Source organism: Labrus bergylta, chromosome 9 (genome assembly GCF_963930695.1).
Source record: "Labrus bergylta chromosome 9, fLabBer1.1, whole genome shotgun sequence".
In the NCBI taxonomy this organism is placed as follows: domain Eukaryota; kingdom Metazoa; phylum Chordata; class Actinopteri; order Labriformes; family Labridae; genus Labrus; species Labrus bergylta.
Window position 1 is genome coordinate 19435397 of NC_089203.1, and position 20930 is coordinate 19456326.

The 20930-nt window shown below is 38.8% G+C and overlaps 5 protein-coding genes and 1 non-coding gene across 7 annotated transcripts; 4 read left to right on the forward strand and 2 right to left on the reverse strand.

Annotated features, from left to right (window-relative positions):
• The first annotated feature begins 382 nt into the window (after positions 1-382).
• Positions 383-5199, forward strand: nkap (NFKB activating protein). Of its 2 annotated transcripts, none has more exons than XM_020645404.3 (8): positions 383-959; positions 2315-2395; positions 2513-2577; positions 2657-2749; positions 2829-2871; positions 2960-3160; positions 4373-4522; positions 4725-5199. In XM_020645404.3, the coding sequence occupies exons 1-8, from the start codon at positions 532-534 to the stop codon at positions 4897-4899; spliced, it is 1236 nt and encodes a 411-aa protein (XP_020501060.2). In that variant the 5' UTR covers positions 383-531; the 3' UTR covers positions 4900-5199. The 2 variants fall into 2 exon arrangements, with proteins under 2 accessions (XP_020501060.2, XP_020501061.2); XM_020645405.3 differs by having other exon boundaries at positions 2660-2749.
• A 701-nt stretch (positions 5200-5900) lies between these two features.
• On the reverse strand, positions 5901-8150 carry ndufa1 (NADH:ubiquinone oxidoreductase subunit A1). The gene is made up of 3 exons (XM_020645439.3): positions 7905-8150; positions 7715-7804; positions 5901-6045 (listed from the first exon to the last, which is right to left on the reverse strand). Exons 1-3 carry the CDS (start codon positions 8004-8006, stop codon positions 6025-6027), a joined length of 213 nt encoding a protein of 70 aa, XP_020501095.1. The 5' UTR covers positions 8007-8150; the 3' UTR covers positions 5901-6024.
• A 1830-nt stretch (positions 8151-9980) lies between these two features.
• upf3b (UPF3B regulator of nonsense mediated mRNA decay) lies at positions 9981-13595 on the forward strand. The gene is made up of 10 exons (XM_020645430.3): positions 9981-10196; positions 10410-10516; positions 10598-10704; positions 10792-10890; positions 11266-11376; positions 11492-11535; positions 11620-11808; positions 11904-12061; positions 12145-12463; positions 12548-13595. The coding sequence occupies exons 1-10, from the start codon at positions 10086-10088 to the stop codon at positions 12680-12682; spliced, it is 1380 nt and encodes a 459-aa protein (XP_020501086.2). The 5' UTR covers positions 9981-10085; the 3' UTR covers positions 12683-13595.
• A 2459-nt stretch (positions 13596-16054) lies between these two features.
• On the forward strand, positions 16055-18491 carry rpl39 (ribosomal protein L39). The gene is made up of 3 exons (XM_020645449.3): positions 16055-16177; positions 16497-16600; positions 18292-18491. The coding sequence occupies exons 1-3, from the start codon at positions 16175-16177 to the stop codon at positions 18338-18340; spliced, it is 156 nt and encodes a 51-aa protein (XP_020501105.1). The 5' UTR covers positions 16055-16174; the 3' UTR covers positions 18341-18491.
• On the forward strand, positions 17420-17554 carry LOC114920905 (small nucleolar RNA SNORA69). Its single transcript, XR_003809198.1, has one exon. It is a non-coding gene; the product is annotated as a small nucleolar RNA SNORA69 (small nucleolar RNA).
• On the reverse strand, positions 18477-20910 carry sowahd (sosondowah ankyrin repeat domain family d). The gene is made up of 2 exons (XM_020645448.2): positions 20666-20910; positions 18477-20462 (listed from the first exon to the last, which is right to left on the reverse strand). The coding sequence occupies exon 2, from the start codon at positions 20340-20342 to the stop codon at positions 19359-19361; it is 984 nt and encodes a 327-aa protein (XP_020501104.2). The 5' UTR covers positions 20343-20462; positions 20666-20910; the 3' UTR covers positions 18477-19358.
• Positions 20911-20930: the final 20 nt, after the last annotated feature.

Genomic DNA, 20930 nt, shown 5'->3' on the forward strand with positions numbered 1-20930 from the left:
CAAAAAAAAGATACTAAAAAATAGATTAAAAAATAAGAAATAGCTCAGCTCAGCTTTCCCCTCCTTGTATTTAATACAAGGTCCGTCGAGTCTACTACATATATTAATGGATCAATAAATACATGTTTCGTTTGAAAATGCACCTTATTTCGTAATATTATGATTATTATTATGCTTTTTAATAATGTGTAAATTAACAAATACTGCTTGCACGTGGTCAAAACTACTGTTATATTGAAAACAACAGTATTACATTAAATATCAATTAACTGTGATTAAAAAACAAGTTGGGATGTGTGAAATATTTCCGTTTTTAGTTGGATAATTACGAAAATAATTATCCCGGAACCATGTGCTCCAGAGGAACGGTTTCATTTCGGTGACGGACGCTTCAGACTTCCTGTTGTCGATTGCGCACTGATAACAAACGGAAGCGTGTGTTGTTTCTCTTTTAATTAGTCTCCGACAGTAAATTATTCATCTTGATTTAGTCTTTTCGTGTCGCACTGACTCTCGGGGGAGTCAGCAGTAATGCCTCTCTCGGATCGATCGAGCTCCGACGGCAGCGGGGAGCCTCGGAGTCCACGGGCCCGGAGACCCCGGACTCGATCCCGCAGCCGCAACCGCAACGACAGCCGGGAAAGGAGTCTGTCGCCGTACAGCTTCGGGCCCAAACTCCCGAAGCCACGCAACAGGGAGAGGGAACGAGAAGAACGGGAGCACCGCTTCCGAGAGGCGAAAACCCTCCGACGGATCCGCATTGGATCACCACGACGAAGCAGGTCCAGGTCCCGGTCCAGGGAGCGCCACAACAACACGAGCAACAACAGCCACAGTCACAGCCACTGGTCCGACCAGCGGGACGGTCCTGGAAACCACGGCAGCTTCAAAGATGATTACTACTACGAGCAGCAGAGGGACGATGCGCAGAGACAGAGACAAGAGGCTTTCATTGCAAGGTGAGTTTAAACGTGTAGAAAGATGTCAAGGTGCCATTACCTGCTTATGAAAGCTCAGGGACTTTAACTCAAAGTCAACTTTATTGTCAATTTCAAAATATGCCAGACATACAGTGGAGTCGAAATTGCGTTTGTCTCCGTCCCGCGGTGCAATACAACCAACATAAGGTAAAATAAGATAAAATAAAATGAGATAAAATAAGATAAAATAAGATAAAATAAAATAAAATAAGGTAAAATAAAATGAGGTAAAATAAAATAAAATAAAATGAGGTAAAATAAGATAAAATAAAATAAAATAAGGTAAAATAAAATGAGGTAAAATAGATAAAATAAAATGAGGAAAGATAAAGTAAAATAAGATATAATAAAATAAGGTAAAATAAATAAAATAAAATAAGGTAAAATAGATAAAATAAAATTAGGTAAAATAAGATAAAATAAAATAAGGTAAAATAAATAAAATAAAATAAGGTAAAATAGATAAAATAAAATTAGGTAAAATGAGATAAAATAAAATAAGGTAAAATAGATAAAATAAAATTAGGTAAAATAAGATAAAATAAAATAATGTAAAATAGATCAAATAAAATAAGGTAAAATAGATCAAATAAAACGAGGTAAAATAAGAGATAATTTTTACAGTAATAAATTCTAAATTGTGCAAAAGGTACAAAATGGTAAATGAAATAAAATAAAATTTAAAGAAAAGGTAAACTTGTGCAATGTGCAGTAAACAAACTACATAAAATGTCTCTACAGCTGTTCTGAATACTGCTATTTATTGCTTATCGCCAAAAATACTCCTACATCAAACACTGTTTATGTGTTGCTTGACATAAATCTATGAAATAATGTTATGTTTGCAGAGCCAATGAATGGAAACCAACATCAAGAGCTTGTTGTTGCTTATTTGTGTTTACGATTATATGTAGGCTGTGGAACTGTCACCAAAGAGGTGAAAAGTGTTGTATTGAATATTGGCATAGCTGTTATAATCTCCAGCACTCTGCCTGCAGATGAACTACTTAAAGTGTGAAATTCCTGATGGTTTTTACTGTTTGAATAGTCTTTATTCAGACTGTATTTCAGGCTGAAAAGGACAAGGCAATATGTTTGAAATCTAACAGAAGGATTATTCATGCTTTAAATGAAGAAATTATCAGATATTAATTCTGACTGCCATTAAGGTTTTCCCAAATAAAAAGTTTTGTATTATTCTATTATTATTTATTATTCTATTATTATTGTTGACTACTGCATGTATGTGGGGAACAGTCTGTGCTACAGGCCCGTCCATACCTGGTTCTTGGCTTTATTTATTTTTTTTAATTGCGTTTGTGTTTCTGTAACAGGCGTCTGCAAGAGAGGGAGAGGATTGGTGAGCTGGGCTGTCCTGAAGTTTGGGGATATTCTCCAAGAGTGAAGGAGCCAGAGTAAGTGATGGTTTCGGATTGATACGTGGGCTGCCTTCACCTTCTTTTTATTTTTATGTAAACCATACATGTTTGCTTCCAGTTCTGCTTTTTAATTTGTTCTTTTGTCTCCGCTAGCTCTGATGAATTCACACCAGTTGAAGAGGACGAGAAAAACAGCAGCTCAGAGTCGAGCTCAGAAGGTAAAGCCTGCATATTAATTGAGCATCACGGTTATGTTGGGTTAAGTTTGAATTTACAAGGACATCATGTTTCATTCAGAAGAGAAGAAGAAGAAAAAGAAGAAGAAGAAATCCAAGAAGAAAAAGAGCAAAAAGCACTCTGAGGACAGCGATCTGGAATCAGAGTCAGACGGTAAAAGGCAGTCACAATTCATTTAGGAGAAGTTTAATGAATTATATCTCATCTATCATGTTTATTTTTTTATATTCAGAAGAAGAAGTGAAGAAGAAGAAAAAGAAAAAGAAGAGCAAAAAGTAAGTTCCTAAAGAAACCCGTAGGCCAGCTTCTTTCACGCACAAAGGGACACCACGATGAACGAAACCGTCCTGTGTTTCTGAACAGATCAAAGAAATCCAAGAAGAAGAAGGCGAAGAAGAGCCGAAAGGAGTCCAGCAACTCCAGCAGTGAGGAGTCAGAGGAGGGGGAGGAGGAGGAGGAGGATCCTAACGGGGTGATGTGGGTGGAGAAAACCTGCATGGACGAACATGTGGTCGGCCCTGAAGCGCCGCTGACCCACATGTCCCAGGACGACAGACCTTTGGAGTGAGTCTAGTGTTCTCTTCTATACCACATTCAATTACAATGAATGAATCCAATTCACACAACAGGGATTAGAAAACTGACATAACAGCAGTTGGTTTGATGTCTACACCACCTTGTCTGGACTTTGATGGTGCACTAAGCCTCCACTTTACTAGCCGAGAGAATCCACTGACTTTACCTTTTTTGCTGGTCAGAGTTTCTCTTATCTTGTCAATATATAAGCAATCAAAAGTCACAACATTCCTTCTGGTCATTCAGGTTGATTTCAGGTCTTTTCCTCAGGCAGCACCATGACACGTCATCGTATTCAGCAGATCCATCACCCTGTCAAATGAATACGACTTAACGCCTTTAAAACCAAAGACAACCACATCAGCCTCATCTGTACTTTCTGTTTATAGATTATTATCAACGTTTAGCTAAGTTGCTTAACTGAGACTGTGAACACAGTAAATGGATTCCCGCCTGACATCTGAATGTTAGCCATCAACATGTTAGCATTGTAGCTGTGTGAATATTATCATTTACCTCAATACATCAATGTTCATGCTCACACACGCGCTATTCAAGCTCAAGCCGCCAACTCGAGTCAATTCAGAATTTCTGAAATTTGAATATGTGTAGTTTTCCTTGGTTTTTATATTGTTCTTATTTGAGTATGGATGGATTTTTAAAAGTTTTTTTTGACAAAGAAAGATATTTGAAATTGTCTGAAAGATCTTTGTAAACTTTTCTTAAGGTAGAGATGGGAAATAAGAATATGACTGACTGTGTGACGAACAGGTCTTTGCATTTCCAAGAAGCAGGAAACCCTGCCACATAAAAGCTTCTATATTAAGCTTCTAATTATATTATTATTATTATTTATTGTGTTACTGCACACTGGACTCAAGTATTGTCTGTTTACACTGCAGACTGTGTCGTATGTGGGTCTATGAGATACACCACTAGCATCTCACACATTCCTGCACAACTACACAGCTCTCCAAAATGTATATTTTGCATATTGTTTCTTTATATTGGAGTTCCTTGACTGAAGGAGTCCTGCTGTAAAATAGCTTTTTCCTTTTTTTATTCTACCCCCGTGTTCATTTTGTTTGCACCAAAACACAAAGAAAACAATCCTTGTATATGTAAACCTACCTCATATAATGTCTTATTATAACAGTACTTTCTTGCTCTTTGCTTATGTGTATTTGTCTTATCTTCCAGTTTTGGCCATGCGCTGTTGCCAGGTGAAGGTGCTGCGATGGCTGAGTATGTGAAAGCAGGCAAACGTATCCCCAGAAGAGGAGAAATCGGTCTCACCAGCGATGAGATTGCAAACTTTGAGAAATCTGGCTACGTGATGAGCGGTAGCAGGTAGGAAAACAATCTGCTTTTTGTTATTTCATGTATTGAGGTATTTCTGAAGACAGCACAATAATCATAGCAATATGGATTTATCACTTGAATTAAAGACAGTATTTTACTATAAATTTGAAATAACTTAATATAAAGCTGTCAGCTTGTTTTTTATCATGTTGCTGCGTTACTGATGAATTTCATGAATGTGACCCTGCAGACATCGACGTATGGAGGCTGTGCGTCTGAGAAAGGAAAACCAGATCTACAGCGCAGACGAAAAGAGAGCTCTGGCTTCCTTCAACCAGGAGGAGAGGAGGAAGAGAGAGAGCAAGATCCTGTCCAGCTTCAGGGAGATGGTGTACCGCAAAACCAAAGGCAAGGAGGAGAAGTGAACATCTGCAGCTCTCACCTGGTTATTGGACATCTTTTACTTATGGTTTGGTTAATAAAGGTTTCTGTTTTAAGGAGGACAGCCTATTGAGTTACATTTAAATGTACAGCAGTGAGGGAGGACTTGTATTGTAAAGAAAAGTGTGTGAATGAGTCTCAAAGGTTTTCATTTGTATGATTTTCTTTATCCTTAGTTACTCACTGAAGGTAGTCTTTACTTTTATTTGTTCAATGTTAATTTCTCTTGTAAACTTTTGCAAATTGTTGATTGGAACTGTAAATAAACTTTCATTACTCATTTATCTTGTAGTTCCATTTGACTCCTTATCATCCTTGGAAACGGAGGTATCTTATGACTTCCTGTTTTGGTCTCACACACACTGAAGCTGATACTAGAGATTTGTATAATCAAATGTGTTCACTGTTGGACATGAAAGTATTTAAACAGGGATGGATTTGTTCATGTTGTCATCATGGGCCTACAGTGCAGCTAAGTTTATTTCCTTGATCAGTTAACTACGTGATACATTTGGATTTAATGTCAGAAAATCCTGGAAGACGTCTATTAGATTTCCTGCAAGCCCCCTGTGACAACTACACATTTATTTACAAACTCAAACCCTAAAATGTTCAGTAATTTGTGGAAGACCCTCAATTTAATGATATAGAAGTTATTTTTTCTCAGTTGATTGTATGTTAGATAATATCTCAACCATTATTGACAGATGGTTTAGTCTCAGGAGAGATATTTAAAGATTCACTAACTACAACATTTGATTAGCACCTCAACAACATGACAAACAGATGTAATGCATTCATTTGCACTCATATTGGTGCCGTTGTGCATTTAGGGCCTACTGTTTGTGTGTGAGTAACTTGTTTCTCAACAACTGAGTGTGAGCCTGAATTTCCCCTCTGGGATTAATAAAGTATGTTTATAGCTAAAAAAATAAAAATAATAATCTGGTCTCTCTTTTGAAATGAGCCAAGAAGAGTCACATGATTTCCAGTATGGAACAGTTTATTTGACGACAGGGACACATCTGCAAAAACAAACAGTTGAATGTGAAATATAATCTTCTGATGTACAACTCAAGAACTTTTTGAAGTCTTCAAACTGATCCTAATCAGTGGATGTTCTCCAGTCCCTGTTAAGGAAAAGAAAAGATGTTCAATATGATATAATAGGCTTTTATAAATACATCAGGATCAGAAATACTTATAAAAATAGGAATGTAAGTAAGATATAAAGCAATAAGTACAAGAAATAGTTACAAGAATAACAATACAGCTTAGTACCAAACACATCTTAATAATAATGAGATTGTGCTCTCCTCAGAGTTAAGATATATACTGTCTACCAGCCTTTTAACCTCATTACAACATGAGGTTTAACCAGCTTCACATTAGAAACACGTGTGTGCAATGTCCTTTACTCTCAAAGATATTAACTTTCCCCAAAATTGGGGAGAGTGGGGAAGATATTGGAAAAGAGGCACAGGTTAGATTTGAACACAGGCCGCCTGCAGGGGAGATTATAGGCTCTTTGCGTGGGGCGTGACCTCACTGCTCGGCAATCTGCGCCCCTTAGAGAAACTCTGTTTTGTGTTAAAACTTTTCCTGCATGTTTTTAAGTGCAATTTCATCTAGGAGGATCAGTTACATTGACATGCCGATTTTAAAAACTGTATGCACATGTGAATCAGCTGTCATATTGCAACAAAATGACATTAAAGTGCTGAATTATGTTGAGTCAATTTCTCTTAATACACTGGAATTGTTAAATTCTTGTTCTTGTAGTGTGACCACCGACACTCGTACCGTCTCATTTTAATGTTATTATTGTTACGTACAATAATCTGACATAACATCGCATTAGGCGTCTCCTTTACAGCTCAACATTTTCAAACCTTACATAAAAAGATACACCACTTGTCTCTTTAATTCCTGTTTGAGCAGGTACATATTTTGTTCACCTGTATGTGTCACTTGTGCAGTTGAATCACAAAGAATAATGCCATTTTCAGATAGAAGACCACCTCCATGTCTATTACTATAGCCTAGGGCTGGTGCGACATGGACCAAAACTCATATCTCGATATTGTTTTGCTGAATGGCGATACTCGATATATATCGATATGTGTTTTATTAACAGTGAAGACACGTGGAAAAATAATTTAAAAAGTAATATTATAAAAAAAATGTTCCTTAAATACAATAAGAGAGAGAGAGAGGAGGAGCAGGGTTAAGAGGAACAGTCAGTCAGTGAGATGAGGAAAAAGGCGACCTGGCACCTCTGTAACGTTATTTTAATGCAACATAAACCATATCGATATTAACGATATTGTCTTACCCTTTATCTTGTTTGAAAATATATCGATATATCTTAAAAACTCGATATATTTCCCAGCCCTACTATAGCCCACAATTACACATATGTTCAGCAGCTGACACTTAAAATCTTAGATTAAAGTTGAGTTTTACACCTAAACAAGATGCCATTTTCAATTTAAATAAAAGGTCTTATTTGTCCAAAGCGAATCTCAAAATAGCTAGTTTATCTTCTACTGTGCAGACATACCCATTCCTAACTTTGGAGTAGAAATGCTTTGCTGTGAATGTAAATAAAAAGGGTACGCAGCCTGTTTGTAACTCACATTTTGATTTGTTTTCTCCCATTAAGGTCAACATGTTTACAGATAAAGACCCCTGCTTTTGATCACTGTTAGGTGGGACACGGTACCAAACTCTAAACAGACAATGCTTCCTTTTTGGTGCATGTAACTGTAGTGTTCATTTTGACACATGAACACTAACCTTGGAGACGAAGTGTTGTCCTTTCCCTGACAGTCGCTTGTCTCTCTCCATCAGATACCACTGCCACGGATACCGAGCAATTCTCTTCTCCTGCAGGGCAAACAAGACTCGTCAAATCAAGACACAAAGGGTACAAAAACAGAGGTTTACGCCTTGGTTTGAGTCTTAGTCTCAGTCAGAGCCTCCTCACCTTCCCTCCGTTGGTGAACTTGTGTATCTGAGCGGTGGCGACGCCAGGTATGATCAGACACACCGTCATGATGGCGAAGCCGGGCAGGATTTCATACCACATGATTTAAAGGCTTTATCCGCCAGGCGACAGAGAGCTACTTTTGACAACACCAAGGTGCCCAAAAACACTGCCCTCCACGGTTTATTTTGCTAAGAGGCTAACAAAATGTCGACCCCTTCTGACGACCTCCGGCGCTGGCGGAAGAAGTTCTTCTTCTCTTGGTTTCTGGAACGATTAAGTACTTTACCGCCACCTTGTGATTGGAGGGTGGATTGGTACGGATCTGCACCTTATTATTTACATGCTGTTGGAGCTCTTTAATTGGGGTTAGAATTAGTTTTTGTTTGTAGTTTATTAATATTTGGGTGGTGTTGTTTATTTAATTATTCTACACGTTTTCTTTATTTAGAAAATATTTTTTTCTAAGATTTTGGGTAACGTTTTCTTTCTTTTGCTGGTTATTTGTTTAGTAAATTTAGTTTTGTATTAGTATTTTTGTTAGGTATTTGGGTAACACTGTGGGCACCGGAGATTATTTAAGTAAGAGGCAGGTGGGGGACCAGCATGCAGCTGGGTGGGTCTATTGTTTTTTTTTTTTTACCAGATCAAGAGAGGCAGCGGGAGCCACGATTTTCTTTGTTCTTTTGTTTGTTTTCCTCAAATAAAACAGCAAAATACTGCAGCTCTTTCATGGACATTGGATTTCTTTTGCCTGCGTACATTACATCCCCCATGGTGCATCAGTGGTCATTTGATTATTTTTTATATTAGTTTATTTAGATTTTTTTTGTTGTTTTTTTGGACAAATAGCCACTACACATTCTATGGTCTACACTATTGTTGCTAAGTCCTTTTTTTTCTCCCTAAAAATAAAATAATCAGCTATAAACTATCCCCCACATGCTCTGGGTTCAACGCTAACTTGATTTGTGTTTTTTGTTTTTCACAATCAGTCTTGGTTGATGGCTTCACAGAGTCTGTGCAGTCAGATCAGGAGCCCTCATAGTTTTCCAAACACCTCGAATGTTTTGTCAGAAATGGCAGAATTAATCCCAAGCAGTGTTCCTTTTTTTGTATTTAATGTGTGTATTGTTAACTCCAAGAGGAACTACACTCAAGGCAATACATAGCCTATGTTGTAAAAAAAATACAATATACAATATGTAAATATCATACATTACATATCATTTGACTATTTTTGTTTGCTTTGTTTTCTAAACTTCACTTTTGTCATGAATATTGTATAGCCTTCGTAAGTTTTTTTCAGAGGGATTAAGTTGTATCATTGCCTGTATTGTTTGTTTTTTTTAAATGAAAAAGTCTTGAAAAAAAAGAAAAAAAATACAAATATACGATTTAAGATTAAATAAAAATGTTATCAGTTCATAACAAGAAAAAAACTCTGAAAATGAGTGCCACATTTTGAAAGCCACCAGAAAAAGGGAAGCTACTGACTACTTTTTTACTGATAAAAAGTGGATTATGTTATAAAAAAAATACAATATACAATATGTAAATATCATACATTACATATCATTTGACTATTTTTGTTTGCTTTGTTTTCTAAACTTCACTTTTGTAATGAATATTGTATAGCCTTCGTAGGTTTTTTCAGAGGGATTAAGTTGTATCATTGTCTGTATTGTTTTTGCTTTGTTTTTTTTAAATGAAAAAGTCTTAAAAAAAAATTAGAAAAAAATACAAATATACGATTTAAGATTAAATCAAAATTGTATCAGTTTAGAACAAGAAAAAATCTCTGAAAATGAGTGCCACATTTTGAAAGCCACCAGAAAAAGGGAAGCTACTGACTACTTTTTTACTGATAAAAAGTGGATTATTTGTTCATGGAACAGATGGAAAATAAAATTGTTTATTTAAGGCACATTTTAAAACCAAAAAATGACGAAACAAAACATACACACAAAGATTACAATTCATTAAAAAAACAATTCATATTTACTAACATGTACAGTCTATGACACACAGAGCGCCCTCTTGTGGCCACGCTTGCAGAACTGCAGGAGGTTCCACTCTGACAGGAAGTTACTGTTAGCATTAGTTCGTTCGCGACCTGGCTGGCTAACTTGCTACGGAAAGTAAACAAGTGTGCGTGATGAGATCCGCAGCATTTCAACTATGAAGGAAGACAAGGAAAACACTCGACCAAAAGAGAAAAGGGTGGAAATAAGGAGCGAGGATGCAGAACAAATGGAGAAGCCAAAGGAAAAGAAGGAGGCCATGACAAAGGTAAAAACCTGTTAGCTCCGTTAGCTAAGGTTGCTACAAGTAATAGCTTGTTGTTGTTCTTTTGTCAACTTTCTTATCTTTAAAGCGAGCTTAAGATTAACACATGTTCAACAGACTAACCTTAAATTCAGGTTAATATAAGCTAATTGATAATTCAGATGGCCATTATCTAAACTTTATATCTAACATTGATTGTCAATAATCTTTTCTAAGATTGTGATCAGACGACTTCCACCAAGTCTGACCAAAGAGGAGCTTCAGGAGCAGCTACAGCCTCTCCCAGATGTTGATTACCTGGAGTTTTTCTCCAACGACACCAGGTAAATTCACGCACCTGTGTCATCATGTACACATTACTTCTCCTGCTGGTTTAACCTGACGTCATTATTCTGTCCATCCAGCCTTTACCCACACCTCTTCGCAAGGGCTTACATCAATTTCAAATATCAAGAGGATATAGTTCTCTTCAGAGACCGATTTGATGGATATGTGTTCATTGACAACAGAGGTATGATACATTAACTGATGAATATATATGTGCACTCCCTGTACATTGTATTGACACCTCAATCCCTCCACATTTTCTCTCAAACAGGACAGGAGTATCCTGCCATTGTCGAGTTTGCACCTTTTCAAAAGACTGCCAAGAAAAGGAGTAAGAAGAAGGATGCTAAATGTGGAACAATTGCCGAAGGTACTTGAATAACTCATGATGTCCATCTAGATAGATAGATAGACTCTTTATTGTCATTGTTTAAAAGAACACAACAGAACTTTGTTGGCAGCAATCCTGTACAGCAGCGTTTACAAAATCTGCTTCACATTTATGTCGTAATTGTCTGTGGTAGTAAAGTGAGATCTGGTGTGGGTTTCCTTTAACCATGCAATAAATAAACATTTTCTATGTGTAACCTTGTTAATGTAGTTTCTTTTTTTAATATTCTGGATTATTGCTATTGCTTGTGTTCATGTGTTTGTCAACTATTCTGGAGCTTACGGTTTGGTCTGTTCTGAAAATGCCTCTGAGCAGCAGCTTGTCTTTCTTAGTACATTGTGTATTTTCTTTCAGATCCTGATTACAGGAAGTTTCTTGAATATTACAACGGAGATGACAAGGAGGTAGCATCAACACCTGAGACCTTGTTGGAAGAGCTTGAGGCAAAATCGAAGGAGCTTGTTGGTATGATGACTTTTTTTTTTCAAAATAAGTGCGCCTGAAACATTGCGTTGTTGTTTTTGTTACCAGTAAAAAAAAACAAAGCAAAATATTTAAATGTACTTGTTTCTCTTCTAAGCCAAGAAAACAACCCCTCTGCTGGACTTCCTGAAGAACAAACAGGTAAATAAGTGCTGCTAAAAAACATTTGTGGTGTATTAGTGGCAAATGCTTTGTTGCTTCATTTGCTGTTTTGATGCTGTTCAGAGAATCAGGGAGGAAAAGAAAGAAGAGAGGAGAAGGAGGGAGCTTGAACGCAAGCGTCTGCGTGACGAGGAGCGTCGCAAGTGGAGGGACGAGGAGAAAAGAAAACGCAAAGAGGCAGAGAAGATGAAGAGACTTGAGAAACCATCAGATAAAGACAAGGACCAAGTTAAAGAAGAACCAAAAATAAAGGTTTGTGCTGAAGTAGATTGAAACAGTGCGTTCCCACACACACACACACCAAAGTATCCCATGTGATTTTGTGTTGTTTTTTTTTTACTGAGTAGCTCCTGAAGAAGCCGGACAGAGGTGATGATGCTGATTCTGAGAAGCCCAAGGAAAAGGCCAAGAAACCAGAGAAGCCAAATAAAGAGGACAAATTCACGGGGAGTGCTGATCACAAGAGGCGTCAGCACATGGAAAATAAGGAGGATCGAGGAAGGAAGTTAGTTGCCTTAGGAATTGGAAAAAAAAAAACGTGCTCACTTTTTACAGAGTTTTAAACTGTGTTTTTTGCTTCAAACTCAGAGCTGATGAAGATGGGCGGAAGGAATATAGGGAGCGGGGGGCAGACCGCGACAGAGAGCGCGAACGAGACCGAGAGAAGGAGCGGCGGCAGAAAGAGAAGGAGCGTCTCAGGCGTCAGGATGAAGACCGTCGTAGAAGGAGAGAGCGGCAGGATGGTGAGAACTCATGCAGGAAGAGGGATGAAGAGGTCAGGAAAGACAAAGAGCGCGTGTTGGAGAAGAAGAAGGGTGAAAACGCTGTGGACCACGAGAGGCCAGAGAGGCCTGCCAAAGACAACAAGAGGGAGGAAAGCAGTAAACGAGAGAGGCTACGAAACAAGGTAAAAAACCTAGCCCTTTAGATTTTCAAATCATCATCATTTAAAGGATTTTTTTTTTTAAATAGCTTTGTTTCTTTGCATCAGGACCGGCCTGCTATTCAACTGTACCAGCCAGGGGCCAGAAGCCGCAATCGGACCACAGGAGGAGGAGAATCCAACTCTGCCGACAGGAAGCCAGACGCTGAGACAGAGAAAGTGGCTGACCAAGTAGAGGACTGAGCAGATTTCTAACCATAGCATTAAAAGTGTTGTGAGGTGAGAGGAGACAGGCAGGCACTGTCAGGCTGAGAGCAGTGATGTGGCTCCTCAGGGTGGCGTGCACTGCAGGTCCAACAGGGCTGCATCTGGCTCTCCCAGTCTTAGAGGCACAGATGTGATTGTGAAGCCTCTTAGTGCCTAAAACACGAGCCTGTGTAGCTTTATTTTTTGGAAAAGGAACAGTAAGCATTGGAAAGAGTTTGGCTGTAGGATACGTTCGGTGAAGCAGAGGCTTTCTTGGACCATGTGAACTCAAAGTGACCTTATTTCAGTATTGTTTCTCTGAAGTTCAGGTTGTAACACTGCAAACATGGCTTCCTATAGTGTTCACATAAAACATCACATTCTGGATATTTACAAAAAAAACTCCACAGGTGTTTAACTTTCCAATTATTATATATGTTAACATTGCCAGGCTCATTGATATTGTTTGTACACTGTGTTGAATGGGACATTTGTTGTAGCATTGACATATTAAGAAGGAAGTGTATACATAATGAGTTATGAGTTTACAATGGAGAACGAGACAACCCAAAAGAATGTGCAGAACTTTTATCATGGTCTGTAACTCAAACATATTTTTTGTCTCAAACGAGACAGTCTGAATTTACCTGGTTTCAAGATCATGTGTTTTGTTCTTAAGTTCATGAAGTGACTGAGGAGAAATAGCCATTTTCTGACCAGACTGCCATGTTAAAGCCGTGCCTGCATGCAAGACGGAGGGATAAATCTGTGGCCTTTTCCTCTTTTCTAACCTGAAATCTCCTGAGACATGAATGTGTGATGCAGTAACCTGAGAGCAGCATGAGAACATGTCACTGCTGGTGATGCTGATGTACAGTTTTGACTGGAAATAAAAGAAGTCTTTACTGAAGTGTTTCTGTTTCTTGTCTTTGGTGAAACCTTATTTAAATCCTTGCTGATGGTTGACAGGTTGAGTTATTGTTAGATACCCTGGAAAAATATGTTTTCAAACATAATTAACTTCTAAAACTACATTTGAGTGCGAGTATTTTTTTAAATGCCTTAAACAATTTTTCCATAATCTTTTTAAATAAAATCACTTTTGTCTAAAAATCTGTTTAAATGAACATAGTTTCATTGTGTTCTTTTTTTTTACAGTGACAATAAAGGGCCTGTCTATCATATTTACTGTATATATTTCAGCCTTTCAATATCCATCCAGCATATTGTAAGCATGACTCAAATTCTGATGTATAACTGAAACAAGTAGTTTTACTTTCCAAGTAAATTTCCTGCTTTTAAAAATGTAAGTATCAACCTCAAATAGCAATCAAAGCAACCAAAACACAATCTGTATTCTGTTATAATTTGCATACAGTTATAAGATGCCATATGATATCTAAATATATAATATAATAATTTATTCATTGGACGGACATGTAGGAAGAGTTAAAATATTGTAGCTTGTGAACAATTTGAATTAGTTTTCGTTATGTTTGTTTTATAAATATATTGTAATATATATTTTTAGATGTTTTTCATTTTATATTTAACACCAAAGTGTAGCTGTCAGAAGAAAAAAAAACATGTTGGAGGGAAACATTTTCATCTGAAATATAACGGAGTTGGTGCACATTGTAGCATCAAGTCAACACACCACACACAGTCGTCATTACAATTACAGACGACTGTACGCCATAACAACCCGACATAAGAACAGTTTCCTCCCCCAGGCTGTCACTCTGATGAATGCTGAACAGTCACAGAGTGTCAGACCTGTCAAAAAACCCTGGAACCAAACTGTCACAGTGAATATACATACACACATATATATAAATATTATTTAATCTAAATGATCAATCTACGCACACCTGTAATGTAAATATTGTAAAACTCTACCTCGTAAATCAACACATCTGTCACATGTTTTTATTACACGTTTCAGTATCCTGCACTTTGTTTGCACTACTCAGCACTGTACTATTATCTTGTACATATTACTGCTGGGGGAGCAGCATTGGAGCTGGTGACACTAAGAGACTGGACAAACTGATTAAGAAGGCCTGCTCTGTGATAGGCTGCAAGCTGGACTCTTTTGTAGTGGTGACAGAGAGGAGGACTCTTAACAAACTGTTATCCATTATGGATAATCCTGATCACCCTCTGCACACCCTACTGGACAAACAGCGGAGCAGCTTCTCCAACAGACTGATACAACGCCGCTGTCACAAGGACAGATACAAGAAATCTTTCTTACCGAAGGCCATAACTCTTTACAACAGCTCACCTCATGCGAGCAGAGAACTGTCATCATGATAATATCTTATCTTCCACCCTGTAATCTGTTCTGCACCTGTTAAATTTACAAATTATCCCTGCACTCATGTTCACTTCTTTTGGCTGTCTACACGCCGTTATACTGTATAGTTTCTGCTTATTATATTTTATTTTTTATATGGAAATACATGCTGCTGTTTTTTATCCTGCACTACAACGAGCCAAATGCAACAAAATTCCGTTCTTATCTGCACTGTAAAGTACAAGTTTGAATGACAATAAAGAAAGTCTAAGTCTAAGTCTAAGTCTACACTCATGCACTTTAACTTATGTCAATACTGTCCATTTACAACTCTGTTTTTGCACATTTACATTCAATCTTCCATATTTAATCATCCTATTTAAGACTAGTAATGCTTAGTTAAATCCTGGTTGTATATATTCACATTCTTAGTTTTGATATTGTTAGTGCTTATCTACTTTGTAGTTAATATTATATTGTGTTTAAAGTGCTAACATTGTGTTTTTTACTCATATTGTGTGTTTGGATAACCTGCTGCTGTAACGCCACAATTTCCCAGTTTGGGATCAATAAAATGATTCTATTCTATTCTATTCTATTCTATTCTATTCTATATGATATGTTAAACCTGTGTACATAGAGGGCATTGTTCACCGAAGTTAAATTCATTGTGTGTGTAAGCATACCTGGAACAATAAAGTTGATTCTGATTCTGATTCTGATATCATCAGCAAAGGCTTGTCGTAGATCAAGGGCGGGCAACTGCCGGCCCGGGGGCCACATGCGGCCCGGGGGCCACATGCGGCCCCCATCAACCCTCAACGTGGCCTTCAGGTCAACTTTTACACATCAATTAATTGGAAACATGAAGAAAACATGACAAAATCTGCCATGAAAACCAGAAATATGTCCATAATAATATTAGATCACTGGTATATGTTGAGTTAAATTCTCTGACATCATTGATTTTAATCGTTGTTATGTACTACAATTTGGCCCCTCTGGCAGTGAGAGTTAAATGAATGTGGCCCTTGCTGTGACCCAAGTTGCCCATCCCTGTCGTAGATGGAGGACCATAAAAACATCCACGTGGTGTCGCTGTTTGGTGGACTCGTGTTGCATAAAACCGCTACGTCACTTCCCTCTCTCTCTTCGACCACCGCCATAGTCGGGAAAGGACGGCGGACAAAATGGTAAATACAAAATCTTTAAACATCCGAGGCAGAATCCCGTGTTAACCCGCACAGATGCGTAGAATCGTTAATAAACATCTGTACGAAGCTTCACGAATGTGTATTGTGATTTGAAATAATTTAAAATAAGCATTTTAAAGTCACAGTCTGTGTAGCTACGCGTGTTAGCTCCTTCACCTACAGATGAAGTCCCCGGCTTTTTGTTTTTCGCTTCTTCATTTCTACGCTTAAGCGCTTATTAAATTTTGGACTTGACTTTGCAATAGTAAGCTAAACGTGTGTAGGTGTGGCGTTAATTTCTTCATGTTTGTTCCTCTAGTCGTCCCACAAGACTTTCAGGATTAAGCGCTTCCTCGCCAAGAAGCAGAAACAGAACAGGCCCATTCCTCAGTGGATCAGAATGAAGACTGGAAACAAGATCAGGTGAGTTCATAAACCGTGTGTGTGTGTGTTTTCTGTACAGCAAGGTGAATCAGGTAAGATATTTCTGTGTACTTGAAGCGTACAATCCACATGTGGGTATAACGCGTTGAGCTGCAGCAGTACACGTCTGTTTACACAGAAAGTACCCGGATTGTGAAGTGCACCCAGATTTAAACTCTGCAGACTGATTTCCCATTTCAATGCTGTTTTGAATTTAAAGCTTTTACATTATAATTAAAAATCAGCTGAGTAAAAGATAAAATGACTGAAGCAGTGTGTAGTAGTTGGAACACGAATGTTAATGTACAGATCAGGTGTTACCTTTTTTATGTAACTTACATTAAACAAGTGCTGCCTAGAACAGCAGTCATACAGTGACCTCATCAATGTCCAGTGATAAGGGTTGTTTCAACTAGGTTTTTTTTGTGGCGCTGTTAAATTATACAGTGTCATACTTGCGTAATGTTGAATACCTGTAAACAAACATTACACTCACCATTATTGAAATGCCACATCACCTCAAAATACAGTTTTTAATACAAACTCAAAGCAGAAACCTTATTATTTGTATCTTGGTTTATTTCAAGGTTGATATATTGAATTGATTTACCTATTCACGATGGAGGATGTGAGGTTCTGCTTTATTTACATGCACTGTTTGGATAGTTTGCTTTTTTCATAACTTTAGCACTAAGATTTTACAAGCAATCTAAAGGGGTGATGTTTTTAAATTGCACCTCCTAGCTGAGTTTCATTGTTGAGCTTCCTCTCGGCTCTCTGTATTAAGTGCTGATGTGTATGCTGAAACTCCCATCATGTAAAGCAGGTCTGCAATTGCAGCACTTCATTGCAGTTGGAGTGCTGTCATTAATCCTGCTGAGAGCAAATTTCTGCTGCAGAGCTCTTCCTCCTGATCACTGTTTGTGATAAGGATGCTCTGTTAGCTGAACATCACGCTGTTTGCACCATCAGCTTATCTGCTTGTTGAATTGCTTTTGCTGAAGGATTTCCTCTGTATTGGTCTTTGCTAAAATGTTTACAGCTTGGATCCGGTCCTAAAACTGCTGCAGTGATTCAGTGGTGTTAAGAGGATTCTAGCTGTTTCTTCGGAGGGTGATTTACTAGTACATCTCAAAACAGTTTACTAGAACTACAAAGAGTGTTAACAATTGCCATCTTTAGTGATCTTAAATCATGTTGGTTGTTACCACAATGGTCATCTAATGGTGCCATGTTTTTTTTTTTAATCCTAGTCTGTGAAACAACATACTGCAAATAGAGACCTGTCAAAAATCGCACAACCTGCTCATGATGTGTGGCTTTGTTCGTGTTAAATTCAGTTATTAAACCTAAACTTACTTTCAAAATATTTTGCATGGAGTAGCCACCCTTTAAGTTAATGTGATTCCTCTTTATGTAAGCTGAATGTTGGCCTCTGTCATTTTAAAATTCCTTTTGTTCTCCTTGATTTCCAAGAAGTTGTAGATACAAAAACACCATTTAATGCTCATTGGGGGTTAATAAGAATGCATTACCTACCTTTGGGTTGGTATATAGATTACACTTGATATCCTAAATAAAAGCTTTAAGTTGTCTATTCCACTCAAGTTGGAAAGTTGTTTTTTTTACGGTTAATTTCATGTCATCAAAGTTTAAATTAACTTCCTGAAACATTTTGTGTGTGCTTTAAGGTACAACTCCAAGAGGAGACACTGGAGGAGGACCAAGCTCGGCCTGTAAACATGAGGGTCAGTGGATCCCAGCGTCCCTCCATCCCAACATCTGCCAGAACTCTGCTGGGCCGGAGGGAGCCATGTTATCTGGAGCAACAGTCATTTTGTACAGATACTCATGTTTGACAATAAAAGATCTGTGATCAAACTGAAAATGATTTTATTTTGCTTTCATGTAACATAACTGAAACTCAGAACTTTCCACACAAAATCAGACAAAGGGGGGGGGGGAAGTGCTGACACAGCGATGTTGAAATGGAAGCACTCAGAAGGGGGTTTCACCCACTTGACCACCGAAAATTCTTCCGAGTCACTATTCATGGAAGATTGTGGGCAGGAAATTAAACTCTGGGTTTGTAGCCGGAGCTAAAGAAAACAACTTCAATGAGGCTAAACTGAATGTTAAAGGACTGAAAATGTGGAAAACTGTCCTGGAAATGTTTGCCACGTCAGCCATAACTTTTAGATTGTGTACATAAATGGAAGTGGGTCAGGAAGAAGGCAAGTTGAAGAGCTCAAGGAATATAGAATATTTTAATTAAGGGGATGCCAAGTGAAAACAAATGCAATATAAATATTCTGAAATGTATAGAAGTGGCTGTTTCACTGTAACTGAAGTGCCAAACCTTCCTGACATGCAACCACTCCTCTAGTTTTGGAATGCAAGATTAACTAAAGGTTTTTCATTTCAAGTTTGTCTATGTAGTATTCCTAAAGTGGTAGAAATACATCATTAAGGAAATTAACAAATAATTTACAGACCAATCCTTTGAAGAAATCAATTATGCAACTTCAGTAGGCACATCAGTGAGTTTTCATTAACTAACTTTTGTTCTGAACTCACCTGAGAGAGGTGTACATCTAGAGCACTGCTTTAGAGTAAGAGTCAAACAAGAGAAATACTAGAATGATTAAGTGTACACTGTAAGCACTGACTGTGTTGGGCCTGTAAGGATGATGACTTGAGGTTAGCAATTTACTAAATATAAAAATCACAGACAAATTTAAAGGCCTTTCTCATTCACTCAGCTGTTGTTTCCTAGGAATGAAAACGAGGGTAGCAGCTTCCTCAGAGACCCAAACCCCCAGCTGCCCCCCCTCTTGGTCCGCTCAAAGGGGTTCTTTACCACCTCTCTCTCTCCATAATCCACCTCGTCATGCACGGTCACGTTTATCGCGCCAGCGCTGTTATTGTTGCCGTTGTTGTTGCTGTTTTGCGCATATCCACATCTGTGTTCGTCGTCCCAGGTGCCCAGAAGCTCCTTCATCTCCTGCGGGGCGTTTCCCTCCAGATACTGCCAGGGTCTCCTGCCGTTGTAGTCCATGACTTCGACGCTGGCACCGAATGCCCCCACCAGCAGCTTAATGACCATGTACTGCTTGTGCATGCTGGCGACGTGCAGCGGTGTGAGCCCACCGCTGCCCCGCAAGTTCACATTCACAGGGATCCCTGCTCCTTCTGCAAACCTCAAAAGTTTGACCAGAATCTCGCTCTGTCCTCTCTTGGCCAGCCAGTGCAGAACCGAGTACCCGCTGATGAAATCCTTCCTGGTCAAGAGATACGGGTCCGCGGAGATGTACTCCAGGATGGTTTCATAGTTCCCCTCCACTGCGTGCAGCATCCACGCGTGCTCCATCGGGTACAGAGCCCAGTCTGCGTCCTGCTCCGACGACCCGCTTTCTGTTTGTGAGGACAGCACGCTGCTTAACCCGCTGTGTGATGAGTTGCTCAGAAGCAGCTCTTTCAGGTACTTTTTACGCATGGCGGGTGTGAGCGATCCTCTCTCCGTAGACTCTCTCTGAGGTCCTCCGGGAGCTGTGCTGTCAGTGACCTCTCCCCGCCTCTGCTGCATCGACCTACGCTGCTGGAAAGCACCCGGCATGACCTGCATGCCATACCTCGAGAGTCGCGCCACAACACTTCTCTGTCTTGACCTCCTGCTGCCGTGGGTGTCCGCACTGCTGTCAGCTGGTTCAGATCCAGCATCATCCGATCTGCTGTCATGCATACTGCTTGGCTGAGTTCAAGGCAACTTCCCTTTATTTGGACAACACCCGGAGGACATCAGTGTCAGATAATACACTGGGAACAGTTTCCCCTCCTCTCCACCGGACTCACCCCGTGTCAGCTGGGAAACGTTCAGATAAGAAACATGGAAAAAAAAGAAAAAAGAAACAAGAACAAAATGCGTAAAATAAGAAAGTGAAGGCGTATCTAAATGCAAAATCCAAGTTCCTCTTTTCTTAGCATTTTAGTAAAAGCTTACATTTAAGCCTCTGGCCATAAAAATCTTAACATTTCTTTACCTGCCGCCATTACAATGTAACTCACCTGCTCAGTTCAAAGTGCACTCCGTTAAAAACGCACACTGACGTCTCAACGCTGTCGCCCATTAACTATTACGCGTCCCAGTCCATGAAACCTCTGCGGTTAATCTAATGGATAGTAAGCTTTTTCCTGTCATTTCAGGGATTGTTTTACCGCAATTACTGAGCTACAGATCCAAGTCAAGACTCGTCTTTCCCTTTTAAGAGGAAATGAAACAAAGTTTATTCTAATCTCAGGCAAAACCAATGGCGAGTATCCCTCACATGTG